The 27,833-nt window shown below is 45.1% G+C and overlaps 2 protein-coding genes and 1 non-coding gene across 4 annotated transcripts in view; all 3 read left to right on the top strand.

The window, feature by feature from the left end:
- The first annotated feature begins 1,009 nt into the window (after positions 1-1,009).
- On the top strand, positions 1,010-16,131 carry haus6 (HAUS augmin-like complex, subunit 6). Its single transcript, XM_076288540.1, has 16 exons — positions 1,010-1,167; positions 1,799-1,894; positions 2,042-2,120; positions 2,333-2,465; positions 3,430-3,574; positions 5,140-5,202; positions 5,351-5,408; positions 8,075-8,248; positions 8,573-8,805; positions 8,985-9,114; positions 9,402-9,504; positions 10,751-10,829; positions 11,014-11,185; positions 13,077-13,172; positions 13,328-13,463; positions 15,114-16,131. Exons 1-16 carry the CDS (start codon positions 1,067-1,069, stop codon positions 15,908-15,910), a joined length of 2,595 nt encoding a protein of 864 aa, XP_076144655.1. The 5' UTR covers positions 1,010-1,066; the 3' UTR covers positions 15,911-16,131.
- On the top strand, positions 12,206-12,336 carry LOC143128294 (small Cajal body-specific RNA 8). The gene has a single exon (XR_012987944.1).
- A 288-nt stretch (positions 16,132-16,419) lies between the features above and the next one.
- The window catches only part of dennd4c (DENN/MADD domain containing 4C), a 73,761-nt gene continuing 62,347 nt past the window's right edge, over positions 16,420-27,833 (top strand). For both annotated transcript variants that reach the window (XM_076288538.1, XM_076288537.1), the window contains exon 1: positions 16,420-16,671. The gene's annotated coding sequence lies outside the window, so the exon portion shown is untranslated. The remainder of the gene's footprint in view (positions 16,672-27,833) is intronic.

Below are 27,833 nucleotides of genomic sequence, written 5' to 3'. Positions count from 1 at the left end.
GAATGGCTGGGATAAAAGCAAAGCAGTTTTAAAATATTTTGATTTAAATCAACATGTGCCGTTATCAATCCCTTATTTTCTTTCTCACTGTGATCTGTAAAGTAGGTTATTTCATGCACATGTTTATCCATAGTGTGGTGTAAAACAGGGGGCCAGATCAGTCCCGCCAGCAAGTTTCATACGGCCCCACCAGAGATTTTGGGTAAAGGAAAAATCAGAGGGATAAAAGAGATATTCACATCCAGTTGTCTTCAACAATGTAAGCAATAAGCAATATAATTTGGTTAAACATAGTGTGGAGTATTGGGCCACACAAAATATAGGCTATATTTTAGCGATGACGAGATTAATGAAATTTCGAAAAATTCAACGTTTTGAATGCCAGATTAAAAGACATAAGGCATAAATCAACTGATTGACTGCCTGTCCGGATTCAGTGGCATCTAGCTCTCTCTCCAAACTAGTTTTGACATGACAAGAATAAAGGCGAAACGTCGAGATTAAAGTTAGTCGACGTGATAAACCAACTTAATTTTAACTTGAATCTCGCCATGTCGACTTTAATCTGGACACTTGTTAAAGTCGACATGATATTTCAACGATATATCCGCTGTAAAATCTTTGATGGTAAAGAACAAAGAATCTTTGGCCTTGACGGCCACCACAACGAATCCAGCCTAATATGAGTTTGATGACACCCCTGCCATAGACTAGCCTGGGTTTTCTCATGCGTTAGCCAGGCTAGCCATAACGTTAGACAGTAAAAATATGAAAGTGTTTATCAGGTTTCCGATATCAAACTGATCTGCTTTTTATCTTGCAATGCTCCTTTTAACATGTATGTGTAATCAAAGAATGTCTATAATAGTAGTAGATGGACCCTCTGCACTGATATATAAGTAGAATACTTTACACTTTGCAGTGGCTCTCTGGTGTAGTGTAAACATTGAACCGGAAGAGGACAACGTTAGCTTCCGGAGCAATGCCTCAAACATTTTGGCGGTTGCTGTGCTCACGTCACATCAATGGGCTGTGGTACCACAAATCTGGCCAACTTTTTTGAAGAATGGCCTTAAATCAAAAGAAAAGTGCTAAATATTTATGGGCATTTCTCTTAAGTCTTGGATTTAAAGCCGAAGGAAATAAACGCCATGTCGTCCTCGGAGAGTAAGTTGTTACATGTTGACAGTTTGGTTAACGGTAATATTTGCTAATGTCGCTAAAGTTATCGTCAGCTGATGTTATAGGTATCAGGGGGCTAGGTACCAAACTAACCAGATATTAAACCACATCTCTCTTACATTGATTTCTCTGTGCATCCGATAAAGCATCTTTGGTTCTTACATTCAGTTGTCTCGCTTGGTTGTCAACTAAGTTGTTTAGCATCCTAACGTTAGCATCGTCTAACGTAAATTTACATTCACTGTTTAAGTTGCTAGCTAACGTTAACAAGCTAACTTCAAGTTAGTGTAATAGATGACGTTATTAATATCAGTAGGTGAGCACAACATCTGTGTTTTAGCTAAGGTTGCAATAAAACGTTTGTCTACGTAACTGATAACCTGACCAACAACAACTTAGGGTCTGTGTGGAAGGAGCTAGAATAACGTAAACATTGATTCGTCAATGGCATGACTAACGTTAGCAGCCTAGGTTTAAAGCAACGTTAGTGAGGTTATTGCTAAAGGAAAGCAATTTGCATTTGCAGTATCTATGTCTGCAAGTCTAACCATCTGCCATTCACAGAATTTGGAATATTTCCTCATTTAAATACATTTCACTTTGTGTTCCTTGCTAGGACTATGTTTGACAAACCCAACAAGGAAGCTTTTTACATCGTCATCCACTTCCTTATGGAGAAACTTAATCCAGCACGTACCCACGAGGATTTCAGGTGAGATGCTAAACCAGATGCGAGCTGAAATCACGAGCACAATATCTATCACTCAGCACTCCTAGCATTCAGAGTAGCGTGACTAAGATCATCATCATCACCACAACACTACAATAACTTCCTGCAACATCCCAATCTGTTTCACAGACATTGCTATCCAGTGTCGGACCGTAAGCAGGATGCTGAGTTTAGAAAGCTTACCTTGGCTCGACTTCAGGAGATTTCGGTATGGTGGCTGACTTCTGTATTGTGCTTTTCTGTGCTCCTCTAAGTGAACTAAGCAGGTCTATACCTGGGAATTGTTTTTTTTATTGACTTTCATGCAATGACATGCAGATTATATACAGAGACTACCCCAAATCAGCAGAAGAAAACAACACACACAAACCCAAAAAAACAGACCAATCACTACCCTGCATGTGTCCTTGTGTCGTGCAGAATGAGACGGGCGGCTCCTTCCCTAAAGTGTTGGCCTCCCACTTGCTCTCCCCCATCGGGCCCAAGTTCATCAACATCATGCTGGGTCTGACCAAACACGTCATGCTGGAGGAGATGAAGAGCTTCCGCACAGGTACTCAGACACTACACACACACACACACACACACACACACACACTCACACAATCAATCTAACAATGTACAGGTGCATCTAAAAAAAAAATAAAAAATATTGTGGAAAGGTCCATAGTCCTGCCCTGACTGAGAGATTAAAGGCTCAGAAAAAACATTGCCGGTGTTTTGACTTTAAATAGCTGATTAGGGATCTTCTCAGGTTGACATTTCTGTATTATGAATTCTTTATTATTTTGAGATGCTGGATTTTTGATTTCCATGAGCTGTAAACTGTAATCATCAAGATTAGAATAATCAAGATTAAAACATAAAAAGGCTTGAAATATTTTACTTCATATGTGAAGAATCTAGATTATATGAAGGTTTCACTTTTTGAAATAAATTACAGAAAAAAACACTTCCATGATATTCACATTTTGAGATCATGAGATGCACCTGTTTATAGACATGCATGTCCATATTGACAAAAGTTGAAATATTTAGAAACTGGCTGACACTCCCAGCCTTTCATTGGTGGAAAATGCGTGTAAGCAGCATAGAACTAGCTCAAGCAGGCCCAGGAGGTTTTGTACAACCAAAACACATCCATAGACACCAGACCAGGCCTCTAATTGAGACCGACCTTAATTTGTTCAAACCTGTAGCCACACCAGGCCAGTAAGGGGCCTGCGTTAAATTGGGCATTAATCGAGTTTTGACAGTATACCCATATGTGATTAGCCCCAGATTTAGCCCCAAGTAGATCTGCTTGAACTTTGACCTCTGCTGCCAGGCTGGTGATGTGTCCAACGCTGACGGCACACAGCAGTGGGCAGCCATGGCATCGATCCAGCTACAGCTGCTGTATCATGTCATCTTTATATGCCTGCCAAGGGCAAGGTCCAATACCATTCACCATCTGTCCCATGTAAACCAGTGGTTATTACCTAGGTTATAACTCAGGTGTGTGTGTGTGTGACCAGATGGCTCGTGGGTCCCGGCAGCTGTTGCGGTGCCCGCGAGCAGTTTGGAGATGGCACAGAAACGCCTCCAGGTCGCAAGGTCACGCCACATAGCGGCCATCGTGACTCGGGACCGCCTCAATTGGGAACGCCAGCTTAGAATCAAGTGAGAACCAGCCTCTTATTCTCCCATTATAAGTTATTCTGTCTGTTTCACCTCCCCACCTCACACACTCACACACACACATGTTATCAACAAGGTGTCCACGGGTCATGGAATTTCTGAAATATCATGGAATTTTGGAAAGTCTTTTCCAGTCAGGGAATTTGATCATTTTTGGGAATTCTGTTGTAGCAGTTTAAAATGTACTTGCCAAAATACATGTATATAAATATATTTCCGCGCAGAATTGTTGTATATCTGATTCTTAGCTTTACTGCTTGCTTGAGTAGTAAAAAGTAAAAGATTGTTGAACGCAACACAGCATTCTTTATATAGTATGTCATGGAAATTCAGGTGTCTTATCAGGAAAGTCAGGAAAAAAAAGTCATGGAATTTTACATTTACATTTAGAGTGGGTATCAATCTCTTACTGTCACTCACACACAGACAGAATCTGGCGCCTGCTCATTTCCATGTTCTCTATTTTCATTGCATTTTACTACATTAAATTTTGTTAGTACAGAAAAAGTGAAGGTTTGTTTAAGGCACTTAACCAGCGTCCTGCCGAAAGAGAAGTTTTGTGCAGCCTGTTCATCTCTTCCAACCTCAGATGAGACTCAAGCACAGAAACAGTGTTCTTTTACAGCGTCAAACTCATTCTGATGCTACACTGACTTAATAGGGAGAATGGAATCTCTAACATTGCCAATGCGCACCCAGAACGCTTGATATTGCACTATGTAACATTGTTGACTGGGTAGGATTGTTTGATCCTTTTAGTCAGTTTATGGCTGAGTGGGTATTGTCTTAGTGCCGAATGGCATTTAAAATTGATGCCAAGGGACACAGTGTTCCTTTTACTACAAACCATTCCCTAAGCAACCAGGACAGGAGGCTTACATCAGGGGTCATCTTCTGGGCTCTGCAACTGACCAGTAAGACTCATCAGAATGACATGACCAAGCAATGACCTGGAGTACATTTATCCTCCTGGGAGCACTCAAAGTGCTTTACAAAGTTCATGCCTCAGGAGTTTTCACATAAATTTGTGTTTTCGGAAATGTTTGTCCCATCTGCCTCATCCGGCATGGGGAAAGGCGGTCACCCCCTTTGGCAGTGAAACCACCACTTGGCCTAGATTACTAGTGAGAAAAATGCCATTATAGAGAAGGCTATTCAAGCAACCAAGGGTCTCCTGACGCACACAACTGGTCTCACCAATTCAGAGTTTTACATCTTGATCAACGAAGGGCAATTATCAGTTATTCATCAGTTTAGTTGACAAGAATGTGTAAAATCTTATTTAAATATGGCATGAGGGAGAGTGGGGTTGGTTAGTGTATATGTTTATAAAGTTGTTGTTGAAGATAAATAAATAGATAGATAGATAGATAGATAGATAGATAGATAAACTATATTAATCCCCTATTACAATATAGGCTATTAGACATTACTTTAATTTTAGTTCTAGCTCTAGAATTAAATCTAGCTTGGTCGCTCAACCGTGTGTGTGTGTCAATGTAGTTTGTTAATTGTAGATTTGTTTGGGTTTTTGTTCCTTTGTGAAGGTCCTGGGAGAAGTCTGTGCGAGCCCTCATGGCAGAGAATGCCAAGTATGAGGAATTACTTGAGTAAGTTTGGATTCTCATTTTCCCCGGAAAATATTTAACACCGTTTTGCACAACAGTTTTTTTTTTTTTTTTTTTTAATGGATACCGTTTGCCTGTTTTTTTTGTTGTTGTTTGTGTTGAGTTTTTTCGCCCGATGTCTTCTCTGTAGAAGCCTGGAAGCCTCTGATGAGCAGAATGGAAGTCTGGTGCAGGAGAAGGTTCTGAAGGTTTGTAGACAATTCTCTTGACTTGCTGGACCAAGCAGATCTCATTGCAGATCTCAATTTCTTTTTTGCCATGTTTTTATTGATGTTCTAGTGTTTTTTTCTAAGATTGTTTTTCTTTTGTTTGTTTAGCTTACTTTTGTTTGACTTCTTTTTGTTGAGATTTCACCATCCCGCCGTCAAGTCTATTTATATAGCGCATTTCACACACAGAGGTCATTCAATGTGCTTTACATAAACAAAACCAAATAATAATAACAAATAAAAGCATAGAAGGGCAATATAGTCAAAGAATAGTTCAAAAGGTAAAGATCATAATAAAAAGAAAACATAAAACACAAGGTAAAATCATTTAAAAATAGAGAATGATTAAAAAGACAAAAAAGACACAAGGTAGAATAATTTTTTGCCAATAAAAGGTAGATTAGATATGGGCCTATAATTGTTTAGCATGGAGGCGTCCAGGTTATTCTTCTTGAGAAGTGGCTTTACAACAGCTGTTTTTAGTGACTTAGGAAAAATGCCAGACAGCAGTGATGAATTTACCATGCGAAGAACATCTGCTTGCTATAAGGTGAAAAACCGTTTTTAAAGAAGTTGGTTGGCAAAATGTCTAAGCCACATGTGGAAGAGCTGAGCTTCTGTACCGTTTTTTCAAGTGTGTCGTGGTCTATCAAGCTAAACTCTCACATCAAGTGAAGTTTCCCTCTATTTGTAGCTGGAAGTTCCGGATGTTGAATTGGTAGTTGAGTAGATATGTTGAGTCTGATTTTGTCAATTTTACCTTTGAAAAAAGATGAGAACTCATTGCATTTATTAGTTGAGAGAAGTTCTGGCGCTAATTGTGAGGAGGGATTTGTTAACTTATCAACAGTTGAAAATAGAAAACGAGTGTTGAACTTCTACTGATGATGTTAGAAAAGAAAGACTGTCTTGCTTTGCATATTTCAGAGTGCGGAGCATCTCTTTATGGATTTCATAGTGGATCTGAAGTTTGTATTTACGCCATTTTCTTTCGGTCTTTCTACACTCTCTTTTTAGGAGTTTAACTGCTGGATTTTGCTTCCATGGTGCTTTCTGTTTGTCCTTAACTTTCTTGAATTGTAATGGAGCAATGTCATCCATAATTGTTTGCCTTTTTTTGTTGCCATTTTTGCATTAAAGTGATCAAATAAGTCTTCTACCTAGTCTGACAGTTGACTTGACGTCTGCGAAAGTGCTTGCTCAAAGAGAGCACTTGTCTGATCGTTTATGATTCTTCTTTTTACCATCATAGATCTGTTCTGAGTTTGTGGGGACATAGACACATCAAAGACATCTGTGTTGCAAAAAAAAGATTCACCCTCCCATATCTTAGAGAATGGAAGGAGGTCACCAAAGCACTGCTTCTAAGAAGTGTATATTTTCTTGCACTACCAGAGGGGTATTCCATCAACCTCGCTAAATTCTAAACCTGGCTTATTTCGATAAGTCTAATCAACTGTGTGCTACACAGATTAAATATTAAATGACAAATTGAAAGCATTTGCATTTCAGATAATTATATTTCACAAACACTTTGGCAGAACTACAAGACTTATGGGAGACAATAGGCTATATTACGTTGATACGTAATATAGTACGTTGATACGTGATACATCGTTTTGAATAGCCATCAACAAGACAATCAAACTCGCTATCGATTTCAAACCATGATCATTGTTTAAATGTATGCTTTTTTTGTTATTTCATTATTCTCCAATTTATATAGGCAACTATTTAAAAAAAAAATTCTACTTGATGACTTTCGGTGAAGATTCCACTTGTAAATCGAACAGAAATCCTCTAGTATTGGCTTAATTTTATGACATATATCCTCTTTTCGTCAATTTACTGTTTTGGTGTACTTTTCTTCCTCGTGCACAAACAGACATGAAGCTGACCTAAGCCTGGCTTGAATAAACGAAGGCAAGATGCAGCTAACTTGAGTTAATGGAACGGCTTCAGGCCCTAAGTGAAAGTCAATGCTAGTTCAAGGCCAGGCTATTTCTGTTAAGCGCCGCCTTCATTAGCAAGGTTGATGGAGTGACCCTCAGATATGGAAGTGGATATCTGTGTCAAGTGACTAAGGAAATTAATGTGTTTGCATCAGTAAAGTGTTTGTTTTGGTTTGTTTTTATTTGAAACTATAGGTGCATACAAAGTGCACTAGCGCCCTCTAGTGCATAGCACTTCTCAGGACTCCATAGTACTGAGACGACGATATGAGCAATGGTATTTCGTTATGAAATAAATGATTTTACAGCAAATACAGATCATTGTTGTAATACTGTGTTTAGATTTTCACATGTGATGTGAGAAAATTAATGAAAGTTGTCTTTATTATAATAATGAAACCTTCAGGCAAACCTTTTTCAATGACAAACATAAGGGTCTTTAGACCTACAGCCACTGTTGCCAGAAAGAAGTCTTTAATTGCTCGGCACACGCCCTCCTTCCATTTCTGATTGGTCAGCATACTCTGCTTCCATTTCTGATTGGTCAGCATACTCTGCTTCCATTTCTGATTGGTCTGCAGACTGCTTCAATCTCTGATTGGCCTGACCCTGCTGTCCTGTGTCTTTGTGTGTGTCTTTGTGTGTGTGTGTGTGTGTGTGTGTGTGTGTGTGTCTGTGTCTGTCTCCCCTCAGGTGCGCGCTCTGTGGCAGGAAGTGGGGAAGGTGCTGTCCAGCCTGAGGGAGAAGCAGGGGATCATGGACCGCGTGCTCCGGGGCGACGTGGACCAATACACGCTGGACGGAGCCGACATGAAGCTGAGAGTCCCCGCAGGGCTCCAGGAGACGATGGACAAGATGGCCGACCAGGTGAGACGAGGCCCACTCCGTGGGAGTTTTCAAGCTGAATCCGCTACAGCCTGAGGGTCCGTGAGTGACCATAAAATACTACCATGTGGCCACTGAACAGAACAGCACTTGGTGGAACGAGTAGGAGATAAAAACAAATATGAAAGTGTTAGTGTTGCAGCAGCCATTTAAACATAAAAATACAAAAGACTCACATATTTGTGTGCACAGATGTGGGATATATATATATAACCCAAGATTATCCAAGGATATGTGTGCAGACTTGGACTGTTATGCCAGATAAATGCATGAATCAGCCCTAATGTCCCTGCTGTGTGTCTCCAGACCAGCAGGGGGAGCCGGTGTGACTCGACTCAGCCCTCGCTGCTCCACCTGCTGGACCTGCTCAAGGAGGCCCTGGCCACTCTCAATGAGGAGCGTTGCCAAGTTCTGGGCCCCACGGCGGAGCTGCGTGCTGAGGCTCACTCAGAGGGCCCCACGACGCAGGTGGATGGGGAAGCCCTGCGGCAACACGCGAGTCGGATAGCCCAAGCCCAGGAAGACCTGAATAGGCTGAGGTGAGAGCACTATTTGGATGCGTTTGTCTGTGCATTTGGGTACCAGGGCATGTGTTTGTGAAGTCAACAACTTCTGTGTGTGTGTGTGTGTGTGTGTGTGTGTGTGTGTGTGTGTGTGTGTGTGTGTGTGTGTGTGTGTGTGTGTGTGTGTGTGTGTGTGTGTGTGTGCGCATTCCCAGGTCCAGAATGAGCACAGAGGACATCCCTCAGACCAAGAGCGCCATAAAAGACGCGCAGGCCAGCTGGGACAGGAAGTGGACAGAGCTGCTGAAGAACAGCGTCCTGTCCTCTGTCGTCAGCGCTGACCCAGTGAGTGCCTCCACCCCTGACCTCTCACCCCAGCATGAGAAGGCATTAGAAAATGATTTGTTAGAAAAAGGGTTATAACATACACACTGTATGTCTAATGCCATTCAGAGGCATACCAAGGTCCTGCAGTGTCATGTTTTGTAATGAGACACTCAGAGACTGTCATGTAATGTAATGTAATGTAATGTATATTGTTTTCTGTTCCAATGCGTGTTGATATATTATCTGTCCACATTGAATGTTTAAATGATGCTGCTAACCTAAAGTTCCTGTCTTCTCTCCCCCAGGGTGTGGACGTTCTCCCTGCCATGACAGCCCTGTCCTTTGAGCCGACTCCTGAGGTCCTGGTCAGACAGAGTGTCCTCTTCCGACACCCTCCCACTTCCACAGGTGAGTGTCACACTACCCTCCACTTCACACACACACACACACACACACACACACACACACAGGCGTCCCGGTGCATAATCTAATTAGGGAAGCACGATGATATCGGCCCGACATCGGTATCTGCAGATAAAAGCTTCATAATTTACCGGTAATTATCAGCATCTGCAGATATGAACATTTCTGCCGATGTGCCTGGCCGATAAAGTGACCTGTTAATAATGCACACGCGAAGGAAATGTTTACGTTTCTATGAGCTCCAACAACATACTTCAACATGTCGGCTGTGTGGCAGTATTTAAAAATTCCGGAAACTGATAACAAAATTGCTATTTGCAGTGCTTGTAAAGTACCAGTGATGCGAGGAGGGGTAAAACGACACTCTTTTAACGTTACCAATTTAATTACACATCTTAAGAGCCATCATCCTGAACTCTACCTTCCTGAAGCGTTTCGGAAAACTAAGCCAGAAAAAAACAGCACCAGCTAAAACCGTGACAACGCATTGCTAAGCTTTTGTTTACAATTGCAATCAGTTTCTGAAGTGTGTAACGTTGGCTAGAAAGCTAGCCTGAGTTTCATGAAGTCCAGAACGAAGGCTAGCTGCAAAGTTACTAGCGTGTTATAGGTCTCATTCATTTTACTCTACAGACTGACATACCTTACAGACTGACGTTGTGTATAACAGGGTTACAGCTGCATTTTTGTTCATTTGAGAACAATGTGTCATATTGTCAACAACACAGTTCTTGGGGAACTATCTTGTAGGTTACTGTTCAAGTATGACATGAGCATGTTTATGTGAAAATATTACTTAATAAATGTGCCATATTTGAAATCATTTAAATATTGTTTATGAGTGAATGTCTATTTCTAATATGATACAGGGTTGAAGTTTTGAATGTCCTGTATCTACATATTTGAAATCATTTAAATATTGTTTATGAGTGAATGTCTATTTCTAATATGATACAGGGTTGAAGTTTTGAATGTCCTGTATCTACAGCAAGTAGCCTACGCTATCATAATAACAGGTTAATTGTAGTACAGGAGAGACTTTTCAATAAATAAAAATTAGCGTTGTGTATCGGCATCGGCAATCGGCCAAAAATGAGCTTGTAATTATCGACATATCGGATATTGGCTAAAATTCAATATTGTGCATCCCTAAATCTAATGCATAGATGTGTAGGGGTGTATAGGGGTACAAAATGGCAGATATTTCATGAGCTATGTTTATGTTTCCCAGAACCAGAGGTGCAGATTCCACAGAGTCGGCAGAATCTAGTGGAGGAGATGGTGACGAAACAAGCAGAAGACCATGACGGGTGTGTGTGTGTGTGTGTGTGTGTGTGTGTGTGTGTGTGTGTGTGTGTCTTGTGTTTGTATGTCTTTGTGTGTGTATGTCTTTGTGTGTATGTATATCTTATGCACATTTTTTGTCATTTTACATGATCACACATGATCGAAGAGGAACACATTTTATAACATGTATCTGTCTGAACTTCAAAGATTCCGCAACATTCCGTCTTCAGCTGAGCAGAGTTCTGATGAGGAGTTGGATTCGGTTCCTGTGGAAACTCCCATGATGCCTTGCGTTCTGGAATCGCCAAGAGCAGTCACACCAGTGCAGCCAGCTCCTGAACACCCTCCCCAAAAAACTCCTTTGGTGTCTATACTAAAGGTATCACACCTGAGACCACAGCTGAGAGAAGCTCCAGTATTCTCCAACGTTCTGGAATGTTTGAAAGTTCTAGATTGAAGTTCCAGCATCCTCAGTGTTCCACTGTTACCAGCTGGTCCCTCCTCTCCTAGTTTTTCTCCATCTCTAACTCTGTCCGATACAGACAGCCGTGGGCAGCCGTGGCCCACTGGTTAGCACTCTGGACTTGTAACCGGAGGGTTGCCGGTTCGAGCCCCGACCAGTGGACCGCGGCTGCCCTTGAGCAAGGCACCTAACCCCTCACTGCTCCCCGAGTGCCGCCGTTGTAGCAGGCGGCTCACTGCGCCGGGATTAGTGTGTGCTTCACCTCACTGTGTGTTCACTGGGTTCACTGGGTGCTGTTTGTGTTTCACTAATTCACCGATTGGGTTAAATGCAGAGACCAAATTTCCCTCACGGGATCAAAAAAGTATATATACTTATACAGTTCATCAATGCATATCTACATGCACTGCTGTTGAAAAGATTTGGGATCACTTACAAATTGTCTTGTTTTCAATAAAAAACATAACCTCCACAAAATAAGTTAGGCTAGGAATAGACAAAAATGAACAGGAAATGGGGTGTTAGTAATCGACAAGTTTAAAATATAATTCTTATTATAAACATATCATTGAAATAATTGTGTCCTCCAACAAACTTTTTCAAAATGTTAAGTGATCTTTAACTGACCTTAAGTATCAAACTTTTAAACAGTATATCTCGGTTTTAACTGAGTTTACCAGTTCATTATTGTCTACAGGTATGCGATAGCTCAACAGGTAGAGTAACAGACTACCGCTCCCAAGGTTGCAGGTTCGAATCCCATGAAATCCTAGACCAGTGTCTGTCGCCCACCTGTGAACGAGGTGTTAATGGCAGCCAGGTGGGCAGTGTGAGCGCATGCTCACCTAATCACCTCTAAGTGAGGTGTGAATGGGAGGCAGATACCTGGGCAGTTTGAGCGCATGCTCACCTAATCACCTCTAAGTGAGGTGTGAATGGGAGGCAGATACCTGGGCAGTGCTGAGTTGTGCGCTGTCCACCACTGACTCTCCCTACAGCATCCTTGCTCTCTGATGACCGGGGCGAATTGAGTGAAATCGTCACGGACAGATACGGAGCAGACAACATCTTTATGTTTATGTCCATAAAACCATATCCATGTTTACAGACAACATGTCTTTATGTTTAGGTTTAGAAAACCATATCCATGTTTACAGACATGTCTGTCATGGTCTACTGCAGTGTTTCTTAACTGGTGGGTCGGGACCCAAAAGTGGGTCGCGGAACCGTTCTGGGTGGGTCGCAGAGCTTGTGGTTAAAAATAAATAAAAAAAATCAGCAATTTAAAATGATACCTTAGAGGATCAAATATTGTACCTTTATTTTTTTGATAAACTTTATTTGTAGCCTACATATCAGTCATTGTCATTGACATAGACAATGTTTATGTGACAGGTCATGTTAGATCTTTGAAAGGTGACATCAAGAGTTGAAGACTTCACAAATGTAGGCTAATGCCAAACAAGTACTGTAGGCCTACAGGCACTTCGCTTGTCTTACCATGTAGCTCGCCATATCCATGGCTTGAACGCTAAAAAAAATATATGGGTCGTGACTTTATGAACATGGGAAATTGTGGGTCCCAAAGTCAGACCAGTTGAGAACCATTGGTCTACTGTATATTTATGTTCAGAAAACCATATCCATGTTTATGCCGCACCTTGCTCAGGTGGTATCACTGTGAATTATAACCATCATAGATGGAGAAAGGGATGCACTAAAATGGCAAGAAAAAATGTAAAGTTAACCTCTTCTGTGTAGTTAATTTTCTGTAATATGTTGTCACATAATCTCCATTTCGTTATAGGACAAGACAAAAGCTACCAATGCACAGACCAAAAAGTCTGCAGTGAAGAAAAAAGCAGAAATCTTGGATCTTGAGTTTGATAATTTGGCTGAGCAGGTAAGACAACACACTTGCGTTCTTAGATCTGACATGAAAATAAAAATATATAAAATAAAATAAAAATAATTGAAATTAGTGATACATATGTGCACAGGCTATAATCAAAGCAGTGCTACATTAACGTGTGTTTGTGTGTGTGTTTGTTCCTTTAGTTTGCTCAGGCGGTGACCACTAACCCTCAAGACCAAGACGACAGTGAGGGAGGCATGGGCTTGGAGCACCTGCTGAGCAACATGATCGAGCCTCTCTCTGCCCGCAGACAGCTACCCCGCACACCAGAGAGCCTGAGTATGTCTGCCCCCCCCCACCTGCCCCACCCCTGGCCATGTCTGCCCCCACCCCTGGCCACTGCTCTGGCTCTCACACTGGTCTTAGGCCCGGGCTACACTGGGACAGCAACTGATCCGCTTCGTTTACATAGCGTAAAAATAGTTTAAAAGAATGCTCTCATTTTTTCTAACGTAACGTATGTGCCGCTATTACGTCTAGCGTAGCCAGTTCCATTGATTATAGTGGAAGCTAATTGTTGTAACAGACGCTCCGCAAACGGAACGTTGAGTTATGCACCAAGTGTCCCTGTTAGACTGGTCACAAGGCAACTTTTTGAGCAGTGTTGCTAGGCAGTGTTCCTGAGTTCTGTTTTGACTCATTCCCATTGATGTGGGGCCACATTTATTTTTTTCTGGAGAACTTTAAGCATCAGTAGGCAAGTTATAATGATCATCCACTCAGAACACATGGAACCAGTTATGTGGTTGCCTAGCAACATTGCTCAAAAACTTGCCCCACATATGACTCCCTTTATTGCAGTGTTTCTCAAAGTGTGGTCCGGGGACCACTGGTGGTCCGCAAGCTATCCCAAGTGGTCCGCGAGCAGACGTGGTAAAATATAATATAGATGAGTTGTTTGCAATATTGAACCAACTTTGTATGTAAATCCAAACAGTTCTGCAACACTACCTATGTAAGCTATGCCAATTTAAATCATATGAATCCTCTGACACAGTAAGCAAGGTGCAAAGACAATTAGCAAGGTGGTTCAGTGAGTAGGCCTATTGTGTCTATTAGCTAGGTGGTCCGTGAAGTTTTTTCTACTGGTCAAGTGGTCCTTGGTCTGAGAAAGTTTGAGAAACACTGCTTTATTGGCATGGTGGAACAGCGGCAACGTCACAGACTGACAATCGTTGCAAGCCTGTGCCGCTTTGGATAATTGTCTGCCAAATATCAGTCAACTTTAACTTTACACTGGCACTATGCCAGCTATTGGGTGAGCTAGCAGTTACGGCTCATAAACACAGTTGCGTTCCCTCAACGCATGCCAGTGGGTGTTCCCCACGGTAGCTATGCAAATTACTTGAAGTATAAATGTAATGTGATTGGCTGGTGCCGTCCGTCGGTGCAGCAACAGCTGAACTTCTCAACGCGAGCGACGGGAGCAACGCGACGCAACGGACCCACAATTCAGTTCGCCAACGGATGACGTAAGCCCATGTAAAGTGAACGGGATGCATCTCCAGCACTGCAACGCACGCAACTGTGTGTAGGAGCCGTTAGGGATTTGGCCTGTCATGTGGAATAGCTGAAGGAGTCAAATCCCAGGATCTATTACCACTGTGCCCCAGAGCAGGGCATTTAACCTAGAAAAGCTCCAGGTTAAGTGACTGCAGCCTGTAGGTCACTGTAAAGTACTCTGGATAAGAGTCTTAATAATTAATAAATACATAAATAATAAATTAACAAATGATGTAATATAATGTATAAACGCTAGTGATCTGATGGTGGTGCACCTCATGTACCTGTAAACTCCTGCTGGTGTTTAATGTGTGGCCTGCTGATGTGTGGTTGTGTTTGGTTGCACAGAATGTGCCTTGAGACAGGTATGTCTGTGTCAATATTTTGATATGGTGTTTGTGTATTTTTCTTTATTTTTTATGGCAGTTGCAGACGTCAGGACATCCTGGAGGAAGGCAGTGGAGGACGGCGTGACCCAGAAGGTGCGTCCTTCCGGAAAGTTCCCTGACAGTTTCACTGGCCTCTTCACGCCCTACTCGGAGGCTAGCAGAAGCAACGTGAACCCTGACGTGTCCTCCCAGAGTCCCAGCGACGCCCCTGTATCAACCACTATGCCTCTCCACACTCCCAGTGGCCACACCGCCACAACAGCCTCTGTGCCTCGCAGTCCCACTCTCCGCCAGCAGAGGGGAGCAGTTCCCTTCCTAATGTCATTCGACTCCTCCCACGTGGAGTCTTTGACCAGTCGGAGTGCCAACGAGGGTTTCGACTTCAGCATAGCCAACGAGACCATCCCGGAGTTGTCCAGTGGCGACAGTCTCCTTGGCAACGACAGTCTCCTAAGCAACAACAGCCAGGACCCCTCGCAGGAAGAGGAAGAGTTAGAGGACGGACCTGGGGAGGAACTCGTTTTGCCCCAAGTCGCATCCCCTCTGGAGGGAGACAAAGTGTCGTCCTTGCTGTCGGCACGACTGCGGCTCCAGTCCATCCTCGAGAAGACCTCTTTCGTCGGCGCCACGGACCAAGACCTCCTCGGCTTTTCCCCCTGTGCCGCCCAAGGCACTCCTCACCGGGGCAGCAAGGGGCAGGCGACTGGGGACTGGGATGCCCCCCAACAGGTCTTCTCCTTGGACTTGGACCAGCTTGAGAGCCCCTCTCCTCCTCGCCAAGGAGACATGCACCTGCCAAACCTACTCACCTTCTCTCCAGTCGACCAGCTGTAGCAGAGTCTGAGATGTGGGTTCTCAGTTCAGTGCGATTAAACATTTGTGTTAAATAGCCTTAAAATATGTCTGTGTTTTGTGTGTGTCTGTGTGTAAATAAGTGCTTGTCTCAAGATGGTAAAATGTAGTTGATGTCTGCCTTTCGAATTATGACTTAACTTGAATGACTAACTTGGCCTTTTTCATGAATTTTGTCACCTTCCCCGTTTGAAATAAAATTAATACATTTTAATAAAATTAAACTAGTTGTTGTATGCCGTTTTGTGTTGAACGTGTTGTTTCGTGTTGAATGCGTTTACTGGGTGTGGGTTCGAGAAATAACGAGCCCAATATCGTTACGAGCGCCGTGGTGATGGAAACCAGAAACCACCTGTGGTTCCACGGCTCTCGAAGTCATTAACACCTCTCTCAAGATAGGGGGCGGAAGAAACCTTTCTACAAAAATCCGGAAAAACTCTAGTCATGAGAGCCCGTAGATCTGGGCGGTTCCATTCCACCTCTAACAGTGCACTCCGAGAAACCCAAGAGCCCGTACTAACACAACACAAACATGGCGGCTACTGCCACCGACACACATCAATAAGAACATCGCCAACAAGTGGGACAAACAAACTTTCCTGGGATTATTGTAGCGTGTGCGCTCTTTACTATCAACAGGGATCCCCTCCATTCTCACAAAGGTGAAGACTGAGTATCGAGGCGGTCAGATCAGCAACTTGCCTACATGTCAACGTCCTCTTCTTTAAAAGAGTAAACAGCTGGTAAGTGGTGTAGAGCTTTATTTTACAAATCGAATTGTGTTATGATGAGCAGAGTTGGATTTAGAAAGTTATGATGCCAGGCGACGAGTTCTGCGTCTGGTTGCTTTGCGTATGTTATCACTTTGAACGTGTGGCGTTATTTGCTGAAATGTGACGTTTGGTGTTGCAGCGTTAGCCGGTTTTGGGGTTTTGTAATAACCTTATTGGTTTTGTGTGCGCAATGTCGAAAATGCGACTGTCAGATGTAACTTTTCTTTTGTGATTCATTTCGGACACAAGGCTATCGTTGCAAAACTACGTCTGGAAGAGCGCACGAAGTTGACCTAGTTACTAGCTCGGTGGATGCAACAGTTGGGCACGGAACAAGCCCGACCGGCCGCCCCCTGCTCGAGGCCCCGGAGTTGTGGGAGATTGAGATCGTTAGACTATTCAAACGGTGCAGGTGCTCACACAGTCACAGGGTGTGTCATACTCACGTAGCTTCGGTTTAGGCCTTATCGGTAAATGCGGTTTAATCCCGCGCCACAATGCAAACATCCGCATTGAGACTTAGCGTAGGCTACAGTCGAAGTTCTTACAGTTCTTAGTAACCTGAACTTTTTGTTGTAGCTTAGTACTGTATGACCTGTTGTTGTTGAAGCCACTTCAGAAAGACATCCACGGATGGTGCTGCCATCTAACCTGACTGCTGTTCCGTCTGCCATATGGCCATTTGTAAAATGACCCTCATCGGCTCATCCACAATCTGTTTGAACGTCGAGGTCTTTGCTGAGCAACTTCAGAATGCAGTACACAAACAAGATTATAAAATATTTTATTTTCCATTTTAGTCATGCCCAGCTGTCCGTGCTGCTTGTGGAACTTGGTGAGCCCTGCACAGGAGACAGCTCTATGGTAAAACTGAGTCACAGGAATGTTAAGTGAAGTCAAATGGGTCACTAGGAGCATCCTGTGGGATCTCTCCCTGTAAAAGCTTCTGGGCGGCGGCTACCTTGCGTTAAAACTGTGTAGGTGGTCCAGGAGGGAAGCGTCTCCTCTCCTTAGCTTTCTGCTTGACCCATGGTTGACCTGACCACCTTGGGCCTCTTCTGGGTTAAACTGTGCTGTGTAGTGCCCCTGTTACACACACACACACACACTCTAGAGGCGTTTATACTTTAGTCACAACTAGGAATGTTTCTTGCGATATGGGCCTGGCCTATTGTAAGCAAAGGAGTTCGGAAGTGATATACATATGTGCATAATGAAAGGTGTTGCGGTTCTAACAGTTATGGTCCTGCCCTTGCCCTCTGCAAAATATGCCTTCACGTCTCAGTGGCATGGTAGTGTAATCTGCATTGGCAAGGCAACACTATGCTTCCAAGTCTAGCCTGGTGGTGTAATCTGCATTAGCAAGGCAACACTATGCTTCCAAGTCTAGCCTGGTAGTGTAATCTGCATTGGCAAGGCAACACTATGCTTCCAAGTCTAGCCTGGTGGTGTAATCTGCATTGGCAAGGCAACACTATGCTTCCAAGTCTAGCCTGGTGGTGTAATCTGCATTGGCAAGGCAACACTATGCTTCCAAGTCTAGCCTGGTGGTTAAAACTTACTCTCATAAAGTTGGGGAATGAGTTTGACTCAACAGTCCCTGTAATGTTGACACTTTCTTTCTCACTGCACCCTGATACACATCACACATAATGTGTGGTTATAGGTGGCCTACTGTAGCACTGGCACAAAATGGTGCATAAGATAAACTTCCTGCTTCTGTTTTTACTCCCGTGACCTTGTCCCTGCTTAGTCAAGATAGTTGCTCAGTCTGGGTCAGAGGAACTGTATCAGACCAGCGACACATCTGTGCCCGGTCAGAGCTACATTCGGCCCAATGTTGGTTCTGGTCTGGCCTGGTACTGCTATAGACCCTTTCAACTGCATAAACAAACCTGTGTTTCTAAGGCATTCCCAGTGGCACAGAAAACAACATTAAACTGAATGTAATTTGGCGACACAAAAGTTTTAAAGACGTCATTTTTTTTGTAGCATTATTGTAGCATTATGCTGAGTCCGATTCATTTCATTTCAAAGTATCTGTGTTGATTTGGAACATTTCAACCCTCTAAGAACAGATTGAAAGGGTCTGTAGGCAGTGTGGTCCTGAAACCCTTTGCATGGTCTCAAGTGAATGCTTCCTGACCACTGTGGCTATAAAAACCCTGCTACACACACACACACACACACACAGAGATAGGCATTTGAACTATCAAAGCCTTTCACACATGTAGTCGATATGTGATCTATGTAGCATAGATGTTTGGTGTGAGAGTGGCACATGCATTTTGTAATAATTTGTAAATCCAATAGTTTTTGGAGAAACATTTGTTGGATTTAAATGGTAAGCTAACCCTTAGTCTAGCATCCATGTTTGTTCATTGAGAACTACCAGCTTAGATGGTTTGTTCGTTTGTGTGTATTATTCATACACTTTAACTCAAATTGAATTCAATTAAGCTCAGAGTGAACGGAAAACAACTTGGATCTGGGTTGAGTCTGCTCACGATCCCATCAGCGTCTGTCTGACCGAGAGCCGCCGCTTTAGGCCACACACACACACACACACACACACACACTCAGTGAACTCAAGGGAGTCACGCCTCACAGACTCTGGGTCAAAGGTCACCATCGCATAACAGTCATGTGTGGTCGGCACTTGGTAAGTCGTCCATGAGGAGCACTGTCCCGTGCAAGCGTCCAGTGAGGTCTAACTCAGGTGTCCGGTGAGGTCTAACTCAGGTGTCCGGTGAGGTCTAACTCGGAGCAGGATGTAGCGGACTTCTTAAGGAGTCTCAACAGGATAGAACACACTGGATGATCGATTAAGTGTGGCAGCCTTGACACTTGGACGTTATCTCCCGTGTCGGCTGTTTGAAGTGGGTTGAAGTTTGACCTCTCAGACAATGCAAAAAAAAGCTGGCAGGCAACTGGTGTGTATAATCAGTCTATGCAGTCAGTGATAAAACTGACAGAAAGGTGTGTGTGTGTGTGTGCTGTGCTTGGGTGTGTGTCAGTAGCTTTAACTGCACAGTTTTAGTTTGTATTTCAGTTTGAGTGTGCTGGTATTGTAGGGAAATAAAGTGAGTGTGCTGCTTGGGAACAGGACAGTCGTTCCCTAAAGCAGTGCATTGTGGGAAGAACAATGGGCCTACGTGCGTGGGCAGATAGGAGGGGCCTCCCGGCTGAAAGGGAAACATGACACCATTTCATCAGGTGCCTCTCTCCTGCTCCAAGAAAGCGCTGGCCTTTGTGCTAGCTGGACAAGCCTGGGCCAGGGCACTTTCTCTTTTTTTTTCAAGACACTATCTTCCTCTCTCTTTCTCTCCTCTCTCTCTCTCTTTCTCTCTCTCTCTCTCTTTCTCCCCTCTATCTCCTCTCTTTCTCTCTCTCTCTCTCCTCTATTTCCTCTCTGTCTCTCTCTCTTATTCTCTCCTCTATCTCCTCTCTCTCTCCCTCTCCCCCTTTCCACCCAGCAGATGGGTTTAAGCCAGATAGCATGCTGCACAGTACTGTAGTGGACATCAGTGTGTGTGAGCCCAGTCTACAGAGACACTCTCGTCTCTTTCTGTCTCTCTTTCTTCCCTTGTGTCTGGCCTCTACCTCTATTGTGTCATTCTCTTGACCTCTAGCCTCCTTTAACTCTTTCTTTCTTTATCTCTCTCTCTCTCTCTCTCTCTCTCTCTCTCTCTCTCTCTCTCTCTCTCTCTCTCTCTCTCTCTCTGTCTTTATCTCCTCTCTCTGTGTTTTAGGCTGATCTTATTTTACCTGCACCTGTAGTGACTGACTATGGAAGGTTTTTCCGCAGAAGGGCAGGAGTCAGGTGACCTCTTACACACACACACACACACACACACACACACACACCTGAGGGAAACTGGCTCCAGCTAGACTTCCTGTTAAGATGGCCTTGGAGGTGAGGGAGACCGAGTGTGATTTAGGTACTGAGCTGCTGGTTGTGTTCATGGTCAGAGACACTCTCAGTGCTACCCTTGACTGCCCTCAAGAAGGATGTCCTTGCAGGTGTATTTCAGGATACACAACAAATCGATGGATCAATTGGGTGTGCGCGCGTGCGTGCGTGTGTGTGTGCAGAAAAGCATGTGTGTGCACACACACACACACACACACACAGTGTTCTGTCTGCTTTGCTTTGTATCAGCCCCAATGTCATGCTCCCTGTGCTCATGTGATGTTTCAGCTGAGTGCACACTGGCCTTGGCCCCAACACCACACACTCTCCAAGCACACAATCTCTCTCTCTCTCCCCCTCTCTCTCTCTCTCTCTCTCTCTCTCTCTCTCTCTCTCTCTCCCCCTCCCTCCCCCCCTCTCTCTCCCCCTCTCTCTCCCCCTCCCTCTCTCTCCCCCTCTCTCTCTCTCTCTCTCTCTCCCCCTCTCTCTCTCTCTCTCTCTCTCCCCTGCCCTGTGAGAGTCTTACTCCAGCTCCTTACAGTAAGAGTCCCAGCGGCACTTCCACACTCTAAATGCATCTGAATGAGCGAGTGCTGTTGTGAAGGTCAGGGAGGGTAGTGTATACTCTCTCAGTGAGCCGCTGACTCCGGTGCGGATCTGGCCCACACTAGGCCCGGCCTTCTGCACTGCTGGCAGGAGTAAAAGTAACAGTCATGAGAGCGCTTGGTGAAGGTGACCTTTTGGTTAAAGTGACCGACCTTTAAAGAGCTTGGTGTAGTGGAGTAACACGCTCGTGCCACACACACACACACACACACACACACACACACACACACACACACACACACACACCTGCTAAGCGGGTGGAGCGGGTGCTATAGCGAAGAGAGGAGTGTGTGTGTGTGTGTGGTTTGCCTGTGTGTTTCCCTCAGTCAGCAGGTTGCAGTGCGTCTGTGTCTGCGTTTGCGTTTGCATTTTCAGCCTCCAAAGCAGAAGTGCTTCTCTTCTGTTTTCCCAAATGACAAGCGCTACACTGGAATTAGCTACTGTGTGTGTGTGTGAGTGCGCGAGTGTGCGTGCATGATGCACATATCTGTCTGTTCTAGTCTGTGTGTGTGTGTGTGCATGCGTGTGTGCGCATGCGTGATGCACGTAAATGTATTCTAGTGTGTGTGTGCATGATGCTCGTATGTTTGTCTGTTCTAGTGTGTGTGTGTGTGTGTGTGTGTGTGTGTGTGTGTGTGTGTGTGTGTGTGCGCGTCCATCATGCACATATATGTGCTGCTGGAACCCTGCTGGAGATAAAGGCATGAATGAGTTTTTCTAAATCATGTTTTGACATCAGCCCTCTAAGTTTGGCAATATTTTTGAGGTGGTTAAAAGCTGATTTAGTTATCGCTTTCATGTGGCTGTTGAAATTTAGATTACTGTCAATTAATACACCAAGATTTTTAACAGTATCCTTTGCCTTCAACTTTTTTGTATCAAGGAGAGTGGCGACCCTAAGTCTTTTCGTCCTTTTTACCAAATATAATTACTTCAGTTTTTTCTTTTCTTGTCTGTTTGTGTGTGTGTGTGTGTGTGTGTGGCTATCTCTTGGCTGGCCCAAGCTGCCACTGTGTTAACACACACACTTGAGTCTGTGTGAGGATAAAGTGGGATCAGGACATATCCGCAGCAGCAGGTGAAGCGCTCTCCTCTCATCCCCTCCAGTCAGCAGTCGGCCGTCCAGACGCTCACTTTCCCCCCGCTAACACTCCCAATCAGACACCAGGAGAGAGAGAGAGAGAGAGAGAGAGACTGTAGGAATGAGAAAAGAGAGATAGAGGAATAGAGAGAGAGAGAGGAAGAACAGTCCTCCTGTTAAGACTCTCAATCAGCCACCAGGCTACTGAGCACGAGAATCCGCTCTCTACACAGGACCGCACATCTGAGAGAGAATCCGCTCTCTACACAGGACCGCACATCTGAGAGAGAATCCGCTCTCTACACAGGACCGCACATCTGAGAGAGAATCCGCTCTCTACACAGGACCGCACATCTGAGAGAGAGGGGGGGGGTGGGCAAGAACAAAAAAAGAATTTAAAAATCAGCTGCATTAGAAAAGAGAGAGGTAAAGGGATAAAGAGAGAGAGAGAGAGAGAGAGTTGGTAACTTAGAGGTGTTGAGAGAGAGAGATCAGAGAGATGGAGGGGAGGAGGTAGATGCATTTTAGAGAAGGAGAAGGGAGAATAATACTTTGGTAAATTTAAATAAACATTAGATAAACATTTCAACTTACAGAAAAATGAAAATGAATCTGCTACTCAACACCCTGAGAGAAAGGGGGTGGGATTGGAAAGACGGAAGGAGGGAGGGAGAGAAACAGACAGAGGGAGAGAGAGAAACAGACAGAGAGGGAGAGAGAAATGAATGGCTTTCATCCTGCAAAGAACCAAGTGCAGAGGATGGAACATTTCACAAAGTCAATTTCTTAACGAATAGACTGAGTAGAAAAAGAAAAGTCAAGGGAATGGTGTAGGAACTCATTGGGATGGAGAGAGAGAGAGAGAGATGGAGAGAGAGAGAGAGAGAGAGAGAGAGGGTGAGATGGAGAGATGGAGGAAGAGAGAGAGAGAGAGGGTGAGATTTAGAGAGGGTGAAGAGGTGGAAGAGAGAGGAAACAGATGATGAAAGCCATTAGCTATGCAGTGAGTGAACTCCAGAGGCTACAGGGCTACACTGAACTAATCGACATAACACACACCACACACACACACACACAGAGACACACACACACCCGCAACACACGCACACACACACACATATACATACACACACACACACATATACATACATACACACACCCGCACCACACACCCCCCCCCCACACACACACATACTACTGAGGCTGGTGTTCAGTGGTTACACACACACACACACCGCCCGGAGGATGTGGTGAATCAGAAAGGCGTGTGTGAAGGAATGTGAAAATCTTCCTGGTGAAGATTTGCTGAAATGTGAACTCCACGCCACACCCCATAATATAAATGACATCCCTGCCCTCAGGGTCACCAAAGTAGCCTGTTGATTGCCTGGATGGTTCGCTTTTTTATGGTTCGGGTCAAGCCGCTATGGGCCCAAATTTAAATGCCGAAGTCTGTACACAAGCAAAGTTTTCCTCCCCAGCGTCAGCGATTCTGCTGAAGGTTTGCTGTGGATTGGATGCGGAACAGCTCGCCGTCTCTTTAGTAAAGCACCTCGAGACGTCGCTTTCCGTTATTATTGGAGCTTTATAAAGAGGTCTAGGGCAATTCCACGCAAAACTGTCACGTCCATAACGCCAACTAAATGCCATGGCACTGTGTTGGTGTTATGGACGTGACAGTTTTGTGTGGAATTGCCCTCTAATTGAACTGAATTGAGTGGAGGGAACTGCATCGATGTAAAACACACACACACACACACACACACACACACACACACACACTGGTAGTCTTCTGGAGTCTCTACTCGAGCGTCTCTTGACTCCCAGAGCAAGACGTGCTTTCAGAATGATCGCGTTTTTGGTTCGCTGTGCTCCTCACTGCCCTCTCTGTGACTAACGCTATCAGCGGAAGCATGTCGTTGGCTGGCGAAGGGCATGAGCAGGGAGGGTTAGTGTCCAAGCTCTCGTCTATTTGAACAGGAGTCTGGCTAGGCAGCCTCTCAAAAGCTCCTATGACTCAGCTGTCCTGTTGTGTGTGTGTGTGTGTGTGTGTGTGTGTGTGTGTGTGTGAGTGTGTGTGTGTGTGTGTGTGTGTGTGTGTGAGAGAGAAAGAACACCTGGCAAAGGGAGCAGCCTAGCCCATGCCAACCTGCAATGTCCAAACAGAACTGTTACCCTGCTGAAGGTGTGTGTGTGTGTGTGTGAATACCTGGCGAAGGGAGCAGCCTAGCTCAGCCCATGCCAACCTGCAACAGGACAGGAAATCAGCAATCAGTGACAATGACCTGATGGTACGAGGCAGACGTACGAGAGTGAGAGAGGGATGGATGGAAGGAGGGAAGGGGAGAGAGAGAGAGAGAGGGAGCGAGGAGATGGAGGGAGGAGGAGAGGGAGGGAGGGAGGGGGGAGATTGAGGGCAGGACAGGTGCTTCCATCCAGCAACAGGTGGATCCGACAGCCTAATGCCCCACATTAGTAGAAGTGTTGTCCTGACAGCATCAGACAGTGTGTGTGTGTGTGTGTGTGTTTGTGTGTGTGTGTTAGTCCTGGGTTGAACTTTATGGCTCTCGTCTCTACATGTGTGGACCATCTGGCTTACTGTGTGTGTGCGTGTGCGTGTGTGTGTGTGTGTGTTTAATGTCTAATGTATCCCATCGCCACAGGAAACATAAAAAGCCATAAGAAGGGAAAGACAGAGTGTGTGTGTGTGACAGAGAGACAGAGATGGTCTTACCTGATATGATGGTATTCTCCAGCTCCGTCAGTGCAAGTGTATGTCCTGCTGGTTTACATTAAATTGAATTCCAAAAGAAGGAATCACTGAGATTGAATCAGCAAAAGGAAGAGTTTGGATAGAGGGATGCATGAGAGACAGATAAAGAAGGCAAGAGATGAATAGACAGAAGAAAAGAAAGAGAGGGATGAAAAGTTTTGGCAAGACTGAAGTGGGAGTCAACACGTTGCTGCAGTAAATTAGCGGCTAAGCCAATTCGTTTGGCTGTCGCCTCTAAAAACCAACACACACACACACGTGTTTGCGCACGCACACACACACACACACTTTGCCGCAATTCCATATGAAACCAATAACACTCGAGGAATGCAACCTTATTTAACCTTGTGTGGAAGACAGGGATTGTGTGTGTGTGTGTTGTGGTTTCACTCACTGAAGGATGGCTCTGCATCTCTCTCCAACCATGATGGTGTGTGTGTGTATGTGTGTGTGTGTGTAGCTTATTAGAGGCTAATGGCTGGGTTAAGTGCTCCAAGTAGGTGGGTGCGTTTTGTTCTGTGTGTATGTACTGTACATGCGTGTGTGTGTGTGTGTGTGTGTGTGTGTGTGTGTGATGACTGGCTGTGTGTGTGTGATGCGTGTCTGTGTGTGATGTGTGTGTGTGTGTGATGACTGGCTGTATGTGTGTGATAACTGGCTGTGTGTGTGTGTGTGTGTGTGATGACTGGCTGTGTGTGTGTGTGTGATGCGTGTGTGTGTGTATGATGACTGGCTGTGTGTGTTTGCGTGTGTGTGTGTGTGTGTGTGTGTGTGTGATGACTGGCTGTGTGTGTGTGTGTGTGTGTGTGTGTGTGTGTGTGTGTGTGTGTGTGATTACTGGCTGTGTGTGTGTGATGACTGGCTGTGTGTGTGTGTGTGTGTGTGATGACTGGCTGTGTGTGTGTGTGTGATGCGTGTGTGTGTGTATGATGACTGGCTGTGTGTGTTTGCGTGTGTGTGTGTGTGTGTGTGTGATGACTGGCTGTGTGTGTGTGTGTGTGTGTGTGTGTGTGTGTGATGACTGGCTGTGTGTGTGTGTGTGTGTGTGTGATGACTGGCTGTGTGTGTTTGCGTGTGTGTGTGTGTGTGATGACTGGCTGTGTGTGTGTGTGTGTGTGTGTGATGACTGGCTGTGTGTGTGTGTGCGTGTGTGTGTGTGATGACTGGCTGTGTGGGTGTGTGTGTGTGTGTGTGTGTGTGTGTGATGACTGGCTGTGTGCGTGTGTGTGTGTGTGTGTGTGTGATGACTGGCTGTGACAGCGCTCTCCTGCAGGTCTGAAGAGACTGGCTGGCGTCAGGGCTCAGTAAGTGTCGGGTGTTTAGTTGCTCTAGTGCTTGTGGTGCCAGTGGATGGGTCTTTATCGGTCCGCTGAAAGGACACTCCCATTGGCCAAGGCCAGAGCCTTCTCACTGACCTCACAACACAGCACTCATCCAGGCCTGTGTGTGTGTACGAGAAGAGTGATCATCTGCACAACGCTCACCCTGGCCTGTGTGTGTGTGTGTGTGTGTGTGTGTGTGTGTGTGTGTGTGTGTGTGTGTGTGTGTGTGTGTGTGTGTGTGTGTGTGTGTGTGTGTGTGTGTGTGTGTGTGTGTGTGTGTGTGTGTGTGTGTGTGTGTGTGTGTGTGTGTGTGTGTGTGTGTGTGTGTGTGTGTGTGTGTGTGTGTGTGTGTGTGTACGAGAAGAGTGTTCCTCTGCAGGACACTCACCCTGGCTTGTGTGTGTGTGAGAGTGAGAGAGAGAAGAGTGATCCTCTGAACAGCTCTCAGCCCTTAGACTGTCCTGCGTCAGCTGAAGCTGCCTCCCGCATAAAGATGTGGGGATCTGTGTGTGTGTGTGTGTTTGAGAGAGAGAGAGAGGAAAAAGAGTGATCGCCTGTGGATGTAGGCCATGAGTGTGTGTGTGTGTGTTTGACATACCCTCCCATCCCCTCCCCTGAGGCTGTGTATGTGTGTGTGTGTGTGTGTGTGTGTGTGTGTGTGTGTGTGTTTGACATACCCTCCCATCCCCTCCCCTGAGGCTGTGTGTGTGTGTGTTTGTGTGTGTGTGGGTGGGTGGGTGTGTGTGTGTGCGACACCCTCCCATCCCCTCCCCTGAGGCTGTGTGTGTGTGTGTGCGCATAATATACCCTCCCCTCCCCTCCCCTGAGGCCGTGTGTGTGTGTGTGTGTGTGTGTGTGTGTGTGTGTGTGTGTGTGTGTGTGTGTGTGTGTGTGTGTGTGTGTGTGTGTGTGTGTGTGTGTGTGTGTGTGTGTGTGTGTGTGTGTGTGTGTGTGTGTGTGTGTGTGTGTGTGTGTGTGTGGAGGCCCCAGCCCTGGGTACTGCCTGTCCTGTTTGCCCCAGGCTTTGAGAGTCCATTTGAATAGGACAGTGGAGGAGGCCCCCCTCTCACACACACAGAGATGGAGAGAGATACACAGAGAAAACCTATAGCACTGACACAGAGCAACCCCCCTAACACACACACACATGCACGCACACAGACACACACACATATGCACACATATACACACACGCACACACACACACAGACCTGGCCCCCTCTGGAACGGTGTGCAGGGTCCTTTGTGTGGTTGGGGGAGAGGATTGAGGGACCATGGGAGGAGATCACTTTTTGTTTAGGGCAGGCTGGTGTGTGTGTGTGTGTGTGTGTGTGTGTGTGTGGTGGTGGTGGTGATGGTGGAGGGGCGGGGTAGTCATCTGGGGACTGGCTATTTGTTGTAACCTGAAGCTTATAATGCATGCATGCAGGTCCCAGT

The sequence above is a fragment of the Alosa pseudoharengus genome, unplaced genomic scaffold (assembly GCF_046254945.1).
Source record: "Alosa pseudoharengus isolate Yale_2024_CS ecotype anadromous, Long Island Sound unplaced genomic scaffold, YU_APseudo_1.1 YU_APseudo_1.1_scf_17, whole genome shotgun sequence".
In the NCBI taxonomy this organism is placed as follows: Eukaryota; Metazoa; Chordata; class Actinopteri; order Clupeiformes; family Clupeidae; genus Alosa; species Alosa pseudoharengus.
This window is presented reverse-complemented; position numbering and strand designations above follow the sequence as displayed.